The sequence below is a fragment of the Podarcis cretensis genome (assembly GCF_951804945.1).
Source record: "Podarcis cretensis genome assembly, chromosome: 5".
Taxonomy (NCBI): domain Eukaryota; kingdom Metazoa; phylum Chordata; class Lepidosauria; order Squamata; family Lacertidae; genus Podarcis; species Podarcis cretensis.
Window position 1 is genome coordinate 96,329,665 of NC_137174.1, and position 17,349 is coordinate 96,347,013.

At 43.9% G+C, this 17,349-nt stretch overlaps 1 protein-coding gene across 1 annotated transcript in view; it reads right to left on the bottom strand.

The window, feature by feature from the left end:
• Positions 1-17,349, bottom strand: part of LOC307217049 (cytochrome P450 2J4-like) — a 62,521-nt gene that overhangs the window by 18,317 nt on the left and 26,855 nt on the right. The window contains exons 3-5 of the mRNA XM_079978062.1: positions 5,010-5,159; positions 4,647-4,807; positions 2,850-3,026 (exon numbers count right to left, since the gene is read on the bottom strand). Coding sequence (XP_079834188.1) covers positions 2,850-3,026; positions 4,647-4,807; positions 5,010-5,159 — 488 coding nt within the window. The remainder of the gene's footprint in view (positions 1-2,849; positions 3,027-4,646; positions 4,808-5,009; positions 5,160-17,349) is intronic.

Here is a 17,349-nt window from a genome sequence, read left to right on the forward strand (position 1 = left end):
AAAGGGCTACTAACAAAATCGGCAGAGAGAGACTGACAGAGACTTGAAGGCCTCTGATGTGAGGAATCCGGGCTAGGATAATTGCTTGGGAAGGGATGGAAACTGGGGTAGGGAGGGAGGGGAGAACAGAATTTCAAAATTTTATGACTTTTGTATTTGGCCATTATGACATATAATTAACAAAAATACAAAGGGAGAAATTCGTGGAAGGGTAATTAGGTCGACCTTAGAAAAAAAAAGATTTAATGTTTAAAAGAGAATTGGATAAATTAAATTTGGATAAGTAAAAAGGATTAAGTTTAAAAATAAGAATAATATGTTAAAGATGGGAGATAAGAACTTGCTGAACTAATTTTTGGAATTGGGATGTATGAAGAGGGGGTGGGGGGAAGTCAGGGAAAGGGGGTAATGAAAATAAGAGTTTAAAAATATATATGTTTTGTTTTTGTTTTTGTTTTATAAAATGTGAAAACCTAATAAAAATTTTATATATAAAAAAATAATAATAAAATTTCCACTCTTGACTGCAGAATTGTCAAAGTATTCTGAAAGTGCAGACCCAAAATTTTATCTCTCTCTTCTTTAGATCGGAGGGTAATCAAACAATCCCTTATTTTGTTCTTCTTCCCTCCTCTTCCCAGTCTGAAGGCCCTCACGATTTTAATTTCTTCTTGTTTAAAATCCAACTTCCAAAACTCTGCAAATTCCTGTGTCAGAAAATCTATCAAACTGCCCTTCTCCAATTCAGGTACAGCTCTAATCCTTAAATTCGTCTGTTTTCCCTTAAGTTCAATCATAGAAAGCGTCAATTTATGGTCCTCAATTTGCCTCTGTAGATCTGGGACTCTCTCTGTTTCCAATTGTGTTATCTTAAATTCCACAGCAGCAACTTTTTCCTTAGCTTCATCTGCGGTCTGTCGGGTCAAAGTAGATTCCTGCAACAATTTCTGAATAGATTCTGTATTAGTGTTCACCTTTTGTCCCAAGCTATTTAAGCTTTCTGTATTTAAGTCAATTTTAGTGGTTGCTGCGTCTACGTTCACCTTTGTCTCCTTCAACCCTCTTATTTGTCTCTTCGACCCTCTTGTTAAGTTGTTCCAAAGATTCATTAATCTTGGCTAATGCAATCGCTAAAACTTCTTCTGATGACATTCCACTAGGCTTAGACTGTGTTGGTACAGTCACAGATGGGGTAGAGAGACCAGCGGCTGATGGCCTTCGCTGCCAAGTCTTCCCAGACCTTGTTATTTTGTCTGGGAGTGACAAGTCTACTTTTTCTTTCCCATCTGCCATAACACTTAAACAATAGAAGAGCCAAGGTCAATCCCAGCTACACAGTTTGTTTTTGCAAGTGGAAAATTCCCCTCAATTTCAGGAACTTCCTCTAGGGGAAAACAGTTGCAATAGTCCAAAATGACACCTTTTAAGCTCAAACAAAGCAAAAAATAAACAGTTCCAATTTTTTTGTTACTTTCCAGTTACTTCCTTCTTTTTAAGAGCAGAAGAGGACAGCTAACAACAATGTATCTCTCTTGCTGAGCTAGCTGTCAGCAAGTGGTCTATTCACAGTTAATACGCAATTCAAAGCACGACAGTCTTTGTCTATTGGCAGCCCGTTCCCAAGTTTTGAGCGGGTGGATTTTAACTTCTGTCCCTCTCTCTTGCAGGTATATATAGTCCAAAAGCTTCCCCCCTCCTTCCCCTGCTTCCTGGGGGGGGGGGTTCGATACTTTTTGTGTTAGGAATTTAGCCCTTTCCAGTAGTATTTCCAAAGCTTTAGCTTGTATCCTCTTTGCTTCTTTGATCTATTTACAAAAGTGGAAGGCAGACTTCCTGTTTATACCTCCCCGCTTTGGTACCAAATTAAGTCTTTTTCCTCCTTTAATGCTTCCAATTTTTCCTACTCACGGGTAGCTGTTTTAAAGATTGAATTGTCACAAGAAGAGGTCAGCGCTCTCCGGTAACGGCTGTGCGGCTTCGCTCTGAGGAAGAAGCAGTCAATTCACAGCACCGCGCCGCTCACCCCGCTTCACTCCGGAACCCGTAGTCGGGTTTCCCCATGAATTGGGGGGTGCAAGAGGTGCCCGCTGAATCCCACGCTCACAGGCTTTATCCGCCTGTGATTTTTGAAGGGTCTCCGCTTTCGCCGTAGCGGTACAGACCCAATTTCCTCGGGGCAAATCCTTCCTAGTCAGAAGGATTCCGCCATTACCGATGGCGCTAACCCGGAAGTCCGTTAATAAAAACAGTTTCCTCACATAAGGGTCGTGCCTTGGTTTTTCACCAAATAATCGTCGCACCCCCTTTTTTGAAAGGAATAATTGGCATAAAAATGTGGAAATTATGGTGAAATATGGTATTTAACACTAAACATATTTCACCATTCGTTTGTCATCATGGTAAGCATTGTTCAGAGAGTGAAAGATGAATTTACATTTGTCCTTTCTAGTATATGACGATAGATGAGATAGGGATTTGAAGTCATACTCTAGTTTAAGAGCATTTTGTTTAGGATTTTCTGTTTTCTCAGTCCACATTTGAATGTCAGATGAACATCAATCCAAATAAATTTATGTACCGAGGGAATGCTCCATAGGCAAGACCCCTTAACACACTTAGGTTTCCACCTCTTTCCACTCACATTTTTAACAATGCTAATGGATGGGTGTCAACTCACTTTAGCAACTAAATTGACTATGAGAAATATTTGGGGGGAACTCAATGCCATTTTCAACTGAGATTCAGGAGAAAAGATGCTGGTTTCCAGGCAAGAGATTAGTATTCACTTGTAACAGGGAATGTAATGAGTCCTTGGATGAGCAGTAGTCAACTTCAAAGCTGATACTTACTTTTTGCATCTGAAATAGATAGAAATCAATGAGATCCTGTGGATCATGCAGAGACTGGTTCTCCTTATGCTTCTCTATCTCCTCCTTTGCAAATGAAAGCACCATCTCTGAGCAGGACAAGGCCTTCTTGTGGGGCCCTGGGAGATGTTTCATGAGCCATGGGAGCATTTCATAAAGCTAAAGGAAAGATAGCAGAAATGCTGCCATTACCATGAGGAAGCTTGGTCACACCGTTTGTGCTTTGGATTAGCACTTTAAAAAACATGATCTGCATTATTCTTCAGGGCTAGCATATTAGTTTCTCACTAAGAAGAAGGAAGGTGTCTATCGCTTTTCTGGAATCTCACAATGATTGGATTCTGTGAATTATCCCTAGCTGAAAATGTGAAAAAAAGCTATGGCTGAAAATATTTTTCCAGCTCCCAGGCATCATTCCAAAACTGGGCACAATCAGAGGAACCCTCCTGGAACAAGTTAGTGGCCTTTTATGGTAGGTGAGTGTGGGTGGAGAACAGGGTGGGGGGGGGAATTCAGGTAAGTTCACATTTAAAAGCAAATTTGCCTAAAGCTTAAAACAACTATGTAATATATATATGATTCATGGACTGGATATGACACATGTAATTTATGTATTATATTTTGTATTTGTTTATATGTATATATAATGATAAACCAATAAAAATTCATTTTGGAAAAAAAAGTCAGTCAAGTAATTTTGATCTTTCATTACAAAAAACTAAACCTTGAAGAAGGATGTTTTTTCTCGTTCCTTGTTTTCTCATTAAAGATCAATTACTTACATTTTCTGAATACATAAGGAGCTAGAAAATAAAAATTGGACTAATATAAAGCAATGTTAAAAACTGAGATATGAAAGCTGGAAGTGAGGAGGCAGAAAAAGGTCCTCCTTTCCTTCCATTCTGCAGTTTTAATCTGAAATTTTAGGCTTAGTATTATGCCCAGAGCGCAGAAACTGCTCACAGTAATAAAATTCATTTTTGCAAAATGCGCCCTGAACGCTGATATAAATTTGCCTGTAGTTTCCCAGTCAAGTGATGCTTACAAAAATGGAAATGCAATGATATGGTTTTGTGTGCCTTAAAATGCATATAATTGTGAAAATAACATACAATCCTACAATATACTGCTTTGCAGAAATGTGTATATCAGGCAAAATTGCAAACAAATGTGTGCATTAGGATAAATTAGCAGAAAAATGCTGATGAAGTTTCATGAGTCCTTTTTTTTTTAAAGATCAGGAATCTATGTAGAAATGTGGAGAACCGAACTTAAGTTTGGAAAAAGGGTTTAACTGGGTCATACAGAAGGGAGCTGCTTTCCTTAGCAGTGGGGACAGTGCTTGAGTTGCAGGTCTCACTTATGTTTAAAAACTTCCAGCCAAGGCTGGCTGCAGGAGCCTCACCATGGACGCCATCATCATTGTCATTGCTAAGTGGCTAGAGAGTAGATACATTTAGTTTTCAATGATGGCAACAAAACTATGTAATTCCCTTCTTGAGAAGATTATTTTGTTCACCTCTGTCCCCTTTGGTGGGCTCTTGATGACCTGTTCTGAAGGTCATTGTTCCATTTTTATCCCATCTTTCCTCCAAAGAGTCTCCTGTAGTGGACAAATTCTTCCTACTCCTTTTTAAAAAAAATCTCAATGGTCATCATGAGAAATTGATCAGGCTGTGAGATAATAAGTGGCCCTTATCTCAGATCAATATCAAAATACTGATTTGTGGTATTTAGGGAGACCTCTTTGGCATAGTAGAAATGAAAATGACTACTCACACCATGAACAAAGCTAGATACAAATGTTAGGACAAAATCCATGGCTTCTATCAGCTTCTGGAACTGTTCATCTTCAAGAGCAAACCGGTGACCAAAAGCCACAGCACATATCACGTTGGAGACTGAATTAGAGATGGGCATGGAGGGATCAAATGGTTGTCCTGCAAAATAAATTTAAAATAATGTTAGTTCAGCTGCTCCTGTTCATACTGAGAGTAGGATTTTATGGTGGCCAAGAGAAACTGCTGGGATCTCCTTTAGGAACCAAGAAAAACATATCACATTCCTTTCTAAAATGGACAGAGGTAGTACACAAATAAATCTTCATACGCCAGCTCAGCACCATCACCCCTCATCACATACCCTTTGAACGTGCAAAAACCTCCACGAGCTGATGAGCCTCCTCTGCTATTTGGTGCTCCATGCCTTTCTTCCCCAACCCCAACTTCCGCATAGTAACTACACCAAACTGTCTCTGTTGCCTCCAGGTGTGACCATTTGATAATATAATACCTATGGAAAATCAATGAGAAATTATTAGTAGCAGAAATCAATGTAAAAAGTTGCCATCTCAGAACAATGTTTACTGAAGTTCATACCCTTGCATGTAAGAGCCGCTTAGTCTCTCTAAAGCAAAGAATTACAAGATGATGCAGAAAGGATTCTGGGTACAAATTGGAGGGAATTTAGAGGGAAAATCTATCAAGCTTCTGGTGATGCTATTGGGAAAAGAATGGAAGTGGTAGAAATGGAAGTTCTTTTATTTTTCTCTTGCTAAATTTCCCTACAGGAAATGTGATCGCAAGATATACAACTGGGTGTAAAATAATGAATATACAAGTAAATAACTATGGATTATTTTAAAATAAAAGACTACAGAGGAGAGTTTCCTGTTAAAATAAAAATGAAGGATTTATTGTTTTTAAACATGGAGGAATGGTTGGAATTTTTTTGGGGGGGAGATAAAGTCATCATACAGGATTGGAAGAGTACTATTTGATCCACTTCCATCTGTCTCTTGAAGTCTGCAGTTTCAACTATGGGAGCTGCCACCAACTGTAACTGTTCTGGTTTCAGAATATGCCTCAGCCCGGTGGCTGACTCCCCCTCCAGATACTCCAGCTTCTGGGACAGGACATCCGCCCTCTGGTCCTGGTGCCCCGGCATGCATCAGATTCGGAAGTCGAAAAGAGCAAAAAAACTGTGCCAATCTAATTTGCCTCTGGTTCAGATGCCTCACCATTAGCCAGTGTTCTAAGTTCTTGTGGTCCGTGTACCTCCCCTTGGTGTTGTGCTCCTTTGAGGAAATGTATCCACACCCCCAGCCCTTCTTTTATGGTGAGCAATTCTCTCTCCCAAATGGTGTAATTCTGTTCTGAAGCGTTCAGCTTTTGGGAGTAGAAGGCACACAGCCTCAAATCTCCGTTACGGTCTTCTTGTAGCAACACAGCTCCTATGGCACTTTCTGACGCACCCCTCTCCACCACCATTGGCCGATGTGGATCTGTGTGGTGCAGGTACTCCTCCGCTGCTTCTCAAACACATCTTGAGCTTCTCAAACGCATCTTGTGCCTCCTCTGTCCAGAAGAACGGCTTCTTGCTCCTCTGTAGGAGGAGTCTGTAAGGAAAGCCATGAGCCAAGAATAATTGGGCATGAACTTGTGGTAATAATTAGCAAAGCCTAAGAATCTCTGTGAGTCTTTCTTAGTCTTTGGCTTCTGCCAATCTAACACTGCCTGCACCTTGGCTAGGTCCATGTACACCCCTTCAGGAGAGATGTGATAACCCCAAATTCCACCCCCTTGACATGAAACTGGCACTTTTCCAATTTCGCATAGAGGTGGTGTGTCCTTAGTCTATGCAGCACCTCCGTCACGTGTCGCACGTGCTCTTCTGGGTTCTCAGAGTAGATCAGGACGTCATCTAGGTAACACAAAACTGTATTGTTCAATAAATCTGCCAGTACATGATTGATGAACACCTGGCATGTGGCTGTGCCCAATTGTAGCCCCAAAGGCATAACTAAGTATTCAAAGCTTCCAAATCTGGTATTATAAGCCATTTTCCACTTGTCTCCTTGTCTCACATGTATCAAATTGTATGCCCCCCTCAGGTCCAGCTTGGAAAAAATTTCACCGGCTGTAACCTCTCCAGCAGGTCACCAATATGTGGCAAGGGGTATTGACTAGGAATCATGAGGCTGTTGGTTTTTCTGTAGATCACCACAAGACATCTTTCTGGGGTGTCTTTCTTGTTCACAAAGAACACTGGTGACCCACCAGATGCTCATGACAACCTAATAAACTCACGTTCCAAGTTCTTCTTCAGAAACTCCCACAAATTGGCTAATTCTGCTTCCGACATGGAATATAGATGGGTATAGGTGGGTATCTTGGCACCAGGCACCAAGTCTATTTTGCAGTCATGAGGTCTGTGGGGTGGGTAACTTATCTGCCTCCTTTTTCACAGAACACATCCCTATAGGCCTTATACTGTGGGGGTATGGAGCTCTCCTCCCCCATGAGTTCCCCCCCTACCTATGCCCCCTTGGCTCCTACCTCTATTGGCGCTTCGAACCCTAGGCAGTGTGCTTGGCAGTAAGCTGAATCAAACGTTAAAGAACGCTGCCCCCATGCTATTACTGGATCATGCTTTGTGAGCTAACTTGGTGATGTGAAACATCATTGTCTCCTTGTGGCCTGACAACTCCACCCCCATGGGCCATGTGGCATAGGCAACTTGCCTCCCCACCAATGGCCTGCCATCAATTAGTTGCACTTCCAATGGGGCTTCTTGTCGCTGCGTGCCCAGCTTCTGCTGCTCCACAAAGTCTGAGTCTAAAAAGTCCAGGGAAGCCGCTGAGTCTATGAGTCCCTGGACCTGCACCCTGCAGCTGTCTGTAAGTTGTAGTGTCACTGGCACCACGATCCCAGGAACCGTTGTTTCAATTTGAGGGCTCTTTACTGACTTCCTTCCCAGCTGCCAGCCTCCTTCATGGACTGGGGCTTCCCGTTTCCCGCCTTAGATTTTGGACCTCCCTCGACACAAGCCCCAGACAGAAAACCCCCATTCTTCTTGCTTGGACACTGTCTTGCCAAATGTCCAGATTGCCCACATGCAAAGCAACGTTTGTGACGTTGGCCCCCCTCCATCCAAGCTGTTCCAGGGTTCCCCCTCCCTGCTGAGCCCAGTTGCATCTGCTCTGGAAAGTCTCCCTGTCTGGGCATGCTGCCAACTCTCTGCTCAGGCATGTTAGGAATGTGGCTTTTCACAACCATGGGCCGTCCTTGCCGCCTCTTCTCCAACTTACACTGCTGCTGCCTCAGTCCAAGCTTCAGTGAAGCTCAGACCACATCATCCAAAGAGTCCATGGGCAGCATTCTTGCCAGTTCAACTAATATCAATTCGTTCCACCCCACCCAGAACATGGCTGCCAAAAGCTGACTGTTTGCTTGCCACCCAAGCTTTTGAACTAACAAGTTGAATGCAGTCCATAACGTGGAGACAGAATCACTCCCCTGTTGGAGGTTTAACGGTTGTTGTGCAGAGGTAACATTCTGCGGGGGATCATTAAAGATTCCATCCATAGTTTCCAAAAACTCCCCCAGGTTTGAGAGGGTGCGGTGTTTGGCTGCCATTAGAGGAATTGTCCATCCTTTAGCATTGCCTTCTAACATGCCAATTAAATACGGCACTCTCTGTTGGGATGCTGCCAGGGAGACAAAGGCCATCATGCCCCCACGCCGTCTCTGGACGATCCACCGATCTCCCGTAGATACAGTATCAGTCAATTAGCGGCACGAGCCTCAGAAATAACGTGCCACATTCCAAGGCTGGTGCACGCTCTTTCAGCAGAGTTCGCACAACGAAATGTGCACTCAGGAGAGCATTATTTACAAATTTATTCAGCATTGGTCAGAACAAAGAAAAAACATGACTGCCTGCTTCAATGTCTCAGGCACACACAGAGAGAACAAAACAGAAAACATCCTGTGAACAGGAAATACGCAGGCTGTGACACAACAACCTGCTCCCTTTTTAAGGTGGAACGGAAATATCCTAACATCCTCCCCCTTTCCGTGTAACCTGTAGTACCTGTGGTTCAACCCAATTGCAACCTCTGTACATAAACCTTAAGTTGTTCTCTGTTAACAACCTTAGACAACAGATCAGCAGGAATTTCATTTCCTGGCATGTAGGACACCTGAATGAGTCCTTTCTGAATACACTCTCTTGCACGATGTAGCTTAATCTGCAAGTACTTGGTTCTTTGCTTGCAACTCCCTGAGTTCAGCAAAGCCAAACAGGATCTATTGTCTTGATACACTTGTATAGGACATTTCACAGAAACTCTGATGTCCTTAAACAGTTGCATCAACCATTCACAATCCATGAGTGAAAATGACAAAGCATTGAGTTCTGCTTCACAGGAACTTAGGCTTACTGTTGTCTGCTTTTTGCACAACCAGTCAAACAGACAGTGGTTGTACATGTAGCATACTCCAGAAGTGCTTGTACCATCCGTGGTGTCACTTCCAAAACTAGCATCTGCAAAGATTTCAAGACCTCCAGTCTTCTGACTTGTGAACCTCAGCCTGTAGTGCAAAGTCCCTTTCAAATAGCGGGCTATGCTCTTCAGAGCTTTCCAATCCTGAACAGTAGGATTGTTAGCATGTCTGCTAAGCAGGTTAGTGCTTACAGCTATGTCAGGTCTTGAGCATCTAGCAATGAAATTCAACTTGCCTAGAATGCATCTGTACAGCGTAGTGTCAGAAAACGCTTCAGCAGTACTATCTACCTGGTAACCTGTCACCATCGGTGTGTCTGCTGGGTTTGCATCAACCAAATTCAACCTGGTTAATACATCAGCAATTTTATGTGTTTGGTGTACCAGAAAATTACGTGCTTGGTCCCTCTCCACCTGCAGAGAAAGATAGTTGGATACCTCACCAAGATCCTTCATGTCAAAGTGCTCCTTCAGCTGAGCTAGGGTGCTTTGGTACAAAGCCTGATTCTTCCAAAACATCAGAAGGTCATCAACAAAACATAAACAATACAGTTTGTTTTGCCCCTCCTCCTTGACAAACACACATGGATCAGCTTTGCCTTGGTGAAAACCTAGAGAAAGCAATGTCTCAGTGAGTTTTGTGTTCCAACACCTGGCACTCTGCTTGAGACCATATAAGGATTTCTGAAGTTTACAGACCATTCCCTTCTGTATCTGCATTTCATCAGGTGGAAGCATATACAGCTCCCCCCAAAAACCCCGTACAAAAAAGCTGTATTAATGTCGTGATGGAAAACATGCAGTTTCTCCTCTGCAGCAATCTTGAGCATTAGCTGAATGCTCTCATACTTGACAGTGGGTGAGTAGGTCTCGTCGTAATCCTGTCCTGGTACCTGTGAAAAACCTCTGGCAACCAATCTGGCTTTGTGTCTGACAACCTTGCCATTCTGGTCTGTCTTGGCCTTGAAGACCCATTTGCTGCCAACCAGTTGCATTCCTGGGACTACCGGTACCAGCTCCCAAGTTTGGTTCCTATTCAAGGAATCAACTTCAGCCTTCATGGCTTTAAGCCAAGACTCAGCATCTTTAGAGGGTAACTCCTAAACCTCTTTGAAGCTTGAAGGTTCCCACACCTTCTCTGAGCTACTAAGAACAGCAGTTGCCGTCTTAGCAAACTCATCAGCAAATCTCTTTGGAGGGTTGCCTTTTGTCGCCCTTTCAGATCTGCGTACTAGACGTAAGTCTTCTGGACTCATCTCCTCCTTCTTAGGAGAAAAGTGACCAATGGTGAACAGTGGTTCTTCCAGTTCATTGTCAGACGCATCAGATGGTCTGACTGAGGCCTTTGCACTCTTGTAGTCTGCTGTGTCATCACTGTTGCTGACATCAGCAGCAGCGCCGCCCACTGAGCTGGAATCTGAACTCTGAACATCATCATCATCATCCTCAGCTTCCACTTCAACCTGAACATCATCTGATTTTTTCACATCACCTTCATCTTCCTCTGGGTAACTCTGGAAAATTCCCACATTTTCCCCCCACTTAGGATTGTACTCAACACTCTTTGTGAACTTACTGTATTTTTCGCCCTATAGGACGCACTTTTCCCCCTCCAGAAATGAAGGGGAAATCTGGGTGCGTCCTATGGGGCGAATACAGGCTTTCGCTGAAGCTTGGAGAGCGAGAGCGGTCGTGCGCACCAACCCCTCTTGCTCTCCAGGCTTCAGGAAGACATCCACAGCCTAGGCAGCCCTGCAGGAGGTCCCGCAGGGATGTCTAGGCTGCGGATAGCAGCCTGCTTCCCGGAGCGATGGGCGCCCCAAAAGCAGAGTGCCCGGCGCTTCAGGAACACATCTGCAGCGTGGGGAGCCCTGTGGGAGTTCCCCGCAGGGCTCCCCACACTGCGGATAGCAGCCTGCCACACAGCGGGCGGGGCAACTTGAAGCAGAGCGCCCTGTGCGCCGGACAGACATCGGCCAGCCCCACAAGCTCGGGGGACAGCAGGGAGGCGCAGCGCCGCCATCCTGCTGTTCCCCGACCTGGTTCGGTTTCCCCGACCTGCTTTTGGGGGGGAAATAAAGAAAAAAAAATTTCCTTTATTTCCCCGCCAAAAAACTAGGTGCGTCCTATGGGACGAAAAATATGGTAATGGACTTAGAATCAGTCATCCATACCCTGTATGCACCTTTTTCGTACCCCATGAACAAACCATGTGCCCCACGCTTCCCAAGCTTGTTGCTCTGTGGGGTGTGTACCCACATGTCAGAACCAAAGATTCTCATGTGCTTGATGTAAGGTTTCTTACCAAACATCTTCTCATAGGGAGTACAACCAATAGGTGATGACAGTCTCCTGTTATAGGAATAAACGAACATGGACAAAGCCTCCCCCCAAAACTTCTCAGGGAGATTGGCATCATGCAACAAGGTTTTTAGGCCTTGAAGCAAAGTTTGGTTTTCTCGCTCAGCAAGTCCATTCATCCATGGCGATCTAGGCGTTGAGAGGTCATGCTGGATTCCCTTCTCAGTCAGGAAAGCTTCAAACTGCTGAGAAGTGAACTCTCCGCCCTGATCAGTGAAGAGACAGCCGATACGTTTACTGTGAGCATTCTCCAACCATGCACAGAATGCCTTGAACCTAGGAAACGCTTGTGATTTCTGTTCGAGCATAAACACATGAATGTACCTGGAAAAAGAATCTATTAAAACCATGAAGTACATTGCTCCACCCAAAGAGGGCGCAAGTGGACCAACCAGGTCTGCGTGGACTAGCTAGTAGGGTTTGGAAGCCTGCCTGCTAGACTCCTTGCCTTTTGGAGCAACCTTCACCTTGTTCTCTGCACAAGATACACATTTCATGTGAAACTTACAGGGCTTGATGTTCATGTTGGTTTCTATTTCCCTCACTGAGCAGCAACTGCAGTCACGGGACATTGTTTTGCATTCCACAGTCAGAGTTACTGTTGGGTTCCCACGGGAATGGGAGACTGGATGTGATGTTCACTGGTTTCCTGTTTTTCACTGTTCTCTCGGTGTTCTTTGTTTCCGAGAGGAGTTGCTTCTCTGCTCTCACAGTGGCAAGATGCATGTTTGTATTCTCTCAGCATAGAGTGTAAATAAAAAATAAGAATGTAGCACATACTGCTTATCCTTCTGCTGTGTGGCGACGCTCTGCTTGGGCTCAAGATAAAACGAGCCTGTATCAGCTTCAGATGGGCCGAAGCTGGTCAAAATCTCACATTTTTTGTTCCAGGCCCAGAAAAACGGAATCGGACTGAACTAATGGCTGCTGGCAGAGGAACAAAGAAACAGAGGATCAGAATGCCAGCAGAGGCAGAGGGACGGATTGGACGATATTTGCTCTGCGCATCAAGAAGATTGATGAGAGATATGTGCTCATGCTCTGGGCAGTCTGCCAGCTCCTAATTAATGGCTCCAAGGCTGGACTTTGAACTTTTAAAGCCGTTTGCCGTGGCACAGGCTCACAGGCTTGGGAGGCTTGAAAACCGAAAGTACTTTTACAAGTGCTTTTGGAAGCAGCTGTACACAGACGCAGCTTGTTTAAAGCAGCAATGATGGCTAATGCAAGGCTGGCTGATGCTTGTGGGAGTCCGTTGCCACTCATATTGCTGTTCTGCCAACTGCTCAGATCACAGTAGCCCATGTTACTGGAATGATTCTGAACGCAGCAGACCGCCGAGGTGCTAGCTGCATGGGTAAGGGGGAGTCTTCACAGACAAAGCTTTGAAGGCAGTAAAATGCTACTCGTGTGGATGTCTAGGCCATATGAAGAGGGAATGCAGATTTCCCAGGGCCAAGACAGAGCAGCTCATCGCGTGGAAAAGGCAAAGGCAAAGGTCCAGTGTCCAGGGCAACGCAGCACAAGGTAATGGTTTCACACTTCACTCCAAAGGTTGCAAAGGTCCAGAAGACGTCTAGATCTTTCTTCATGATTGATTCAGGAGCCACCAGACACATTTGCAACAACAAGCGACTGTTCGTGTCTTTTACACCGCAGGAAGGTGCGATTCACCAGGCGGATGACCACACGATCCCCAGTCAAGGCTACAGAACTGTTGTTCTTCACAGTTTGGACTTGTCGATACACAATGTGCTCTACGTTCCAAATGCTGCACACAATCTACTCAGTGTTGCACAGCTAAATGAATGGAAAATTGACATTTCCTTCAAGAACAATAAGTGCACCATCACAAAGAAAAATGATTATGTATTGCATGCTGAATATGTTGATCGTTTGTTTGTTTTGTATTATGATGATGTTGTGCAGGATGAAACTTGTTGCATTGCAGGTTCTAACAAAAGTTTGCATGCAGGATGTATTCATGATTTTCACAGGAAATTTGGTCATTTGCATTTTGAGGCAGTATCTAAAATGCCTGCCTTGGTTGAAGGTATGACTATTAAACCCTGCAGGTACCACATGAAGTGCAAGGCATGCGCAGCAAACAAGGTGAAAATGGCTGTGAAAGGTAAGGTGTCTAGTAGGCAAGCTACAGAACCATACCAGGTTGTTCATGCTGATTTGGTTGGTCCACTATCGCCCTCTTTGGGTGGAAACAGGTACTTCATGGTTCTCATTGATGTATTTTCCAGGTATATTTATGTGTACAATCTCAAACAGAAATCAGAGGCTTTTCCAAGGTTCAAGGAATTCTGTGCTTGGTTGGAAAATGTGCATGGTAAGAAGATAAAGACTTTTTTCACTGATCGTGGGGGGGATTCACTTCTCAGCAGTTTGAAGCTTTTCTGACTGAGAAAGGAATTCAACACGATTTGTCTAGTCTTCACTCGCCATGGCAGAATGGACTTTGTTAGAGGGCAAATCAGACATTGCTTTAAGGTTTGAAAACCTTGCTGCATTATGCCAATCTTCCAGAGAGTTATTGGGCTGAATCTCTCTCTTGTTTTGTTTACAGTTATAACCGCAGGTTATCCTCAGCGATTGGTTGTACCCCCTATGAGAAGATGTTTGTCAAGAAACCATACATCAAACACATGAAAATTTTTGGTTCTGGCATGTGGGTTCACACACCACAAAGCTCCAAGTTAGGCAAGCGTGGATTGCATGGTATCTTTCTAGGTTATCAGAAAGGTTCTTACAGAATAATGATGACTGACTCTAAGACAATTAGGCTCACAAGAAGTGTTGAGTACAATGCCAAGTGGGGGGAGAATGTGGGAATTTTCCAATGTTATCCTGATGACAGTGATGAGACTGAGGATAGGCAACAGCAACAGCAGCAGCAACAGCCACAGCTGCCGCAACAACCCAAACCCACTGATGAAGGTCCTGATTCTGATTCTGAAACTGAATCAGGTGATTCAGAGGATTTCAAGAGTGTGAAAGCCTCTATGCGACCCTCTGAAGGCTCTGATCAAGAATTGGAGGAACCATTGTTCACTATAGGCCACTTTTCTCCTAAGAAGGAAGAGGAGAGTGTTGAAGACCTATGGCTAATTCGCAGGTCTCAGAGAGCCACAAAAGGCAGACCTCCAAAGAGATTTGCTGATGAATTTGCTAAGACAGCAGTAGCAGCTGTTAAAAGCCCCAAGAAGGTATTTAAACCTTCAAGTTTCCATGAAATCCAGGATTTGGATTCAAAGGATGCTGAGCCATGGTTAACTGCCATGAAGGCTGAGCTTGATTCCTTAGAGAGGAACAAAACATGGGAGCTAGTTCCAGTAGTTCCAGGAATGAAACTGCTTGGAAGCAAATGGGTCTTCAAAGCGAAGACAGATCAAAATGGCAAGATAGTCAGACACAAAGCCAGATTGGTAGCCAGAGGTTTTTCACAGGTACCAGGTGAAGAGTATCACGAGACCTACTCACCCACCGTGAGGTATGAGAGCATTAGGCTTATGCTCAAGCTTGCTGCAGAGGAGAATCTACACGTTAGTCACCATGATGTGAATACAGCATTTTTGTATGGATCTCTAGGTGAATCTCTTTATATGCTTCCACCTGATGGTGTACAGGTAAAACAGGGATTTGTTTGTTCTCTGAAGAAATCCCTTTATGGTCTCAAACAAAGTGCACGGTGTTGGCACACAAAACTCACTGAAGTATTGTTTTCTCTAGGTTTTCAGCAAGGGAAAGCTGATCCACGTGTATTTGTCAAAGAGGAGGGGCAAAAGAAGCTGTATTGTTTATTTTATGTTGGTGATATTCTGTTCTTTTGGAAAGATGTCACAATGTACAATAACGCCCTAGCTCAACTGAAAGAGCACTTTGACATGAAAGACCTTGGTGAGGTAAACAACTACCTATCTCTGGAAATAGAGAGAGATCAAGACGGTAACATTCTAGTACACCAGTCACAGAAAATTGCTGATGTGTTAAGCAAACTAAATCTGATGGATGCTTGTTGGAATTCCTTGTTGACCTCCCCCTGCGACACCCGGCAGGAAAACAGGCGAGGTCTGTAATCGGCGATCCTTCCCAGACATGAGAAGAACACACCACTCCTTCACTCTCCTCCCTGCTATCCCCAGGGAGGGGAAAGAGACAGACAGAAATGTATTTACATGCTTTTATTTCTGTCTTTTGCAGCCATACAAATAAAGATGTCTGCACTCTCTTTACATCAACAGCAGAGGGAATATAACTCCACCCATGTACTTCCAGTACAGGTCAGATGACACACTGAGCTAACATCCGGTGCTCAGTACAGTGAATGGACTGCCCCTTTCTTCCCATGGTAACAGTCACAAACATCAACATCCTGTTTGGCTTTCCAGCCACCTGCAGCTGACGAAGCTGCTGCTCGCTGCTGCATTGCTCCTTTTTGGTAACATCCTCCCCCAAAAGAATCAATGCGTGCTGCGAGCAAAGCATGATCCAGAGAAGAAAACAAACAGTTGTTATACATATAACATTCCCCAGTTGTTTCAGTTCCACCCTTGGAACTACCCGCCATTGGTTTCTCCAGTGTACCTCTCTGGTTGTGCGACTTCCAAGGAATGAGTGCATCTGCATTACCTTGGCTAGCAACTCTCTGTTGTGTCTTTGTCTCTGACTTAGACACAGCTTCAACCTGTCCTCGGTTGTTTACAACAGCAACACATGCAATAGCTAAGTTGGCAAACTCTTTTGAATACCTCTTGGGTGGTACACCCTTCGTAACTCTCTCAGACCTATGTATGAGGTGCTGATCTTCTCTGCTTTCTGGTTCAGCCTCTGGACTCTTTGTAGAACCAGTACCAATTGTAAACAGTGGTTCGTCCTCCACCTGTGAGGCTCTAGCCATTATGTGAGATTTCCTCTCAATGACTGTCAACTGAGCTCTTTGAGCTACTACTGTCATCATCAGTACCACTGTAATCAATAAAATCATCATCATCCAAATCATCCCCTGTGGGAAATGTGTGAACAATCACTCTCTCCTGTTCAGGAGCACTCTCTAGAAATTTTGTGAGAATCACCTGACCAGATTCAGACAAAATTACTCTGTAGAGACCCTTTTCATATCCCACAAAAATGCCTCTGGCATTCTTTACTCCACCTGGAGCTTCTGTCCTCACATGAGACCCAAAAACCTTGAAATGGGCAACAGAAGGTTTTCTATGGAACAGTTTCTCAAAAGAAGAACTTCCCAACTCTTTTGAAACCTTTCTCAACCACGTATAAGTATATGACAATAGCGACTCCGCCCAGTACTCATGTGGCAGATGTGAACTAAGCATTTGCGCCTGCATTCCCTTTTGCAATTCTTTGTTCACCCTTACACAGACACTTTTCTTCCACGCTTCTGCGGAAGCAGCAATCTTGTGTCTTATCCCTTTCTTCTGCAGGAACTCCTGAAAATCCTGTAAAAGAAAAATTGGCTTCTCATCTGTGAAAAGACAATCAACGTTAGCATCATGCATATTTTTAACTTTGTCACAAAACTCTTTAAACCTTTCTAAGGCTTCTTGTGGTTTCTCCAAAACATAAATCCAGACAAAATTTGAGTAAGAATCCACACACACAAGGTAAAATCTTGCATTGCCTCTAGAAGGTGCTAGAGGACCAATCACATCAGCAAACACCCGCTGAAATGCCTTGTCGACCCTTGAGGTCACCTGCTTGGCGTCCTTCTTGGTCACACCTGCAAGAGAGATCATGTTAGAATCAGAAGAATTACATTTCATGTAATCACTTTGATCAAAAGTCAACAAATACAGTCCATCTTTCTCT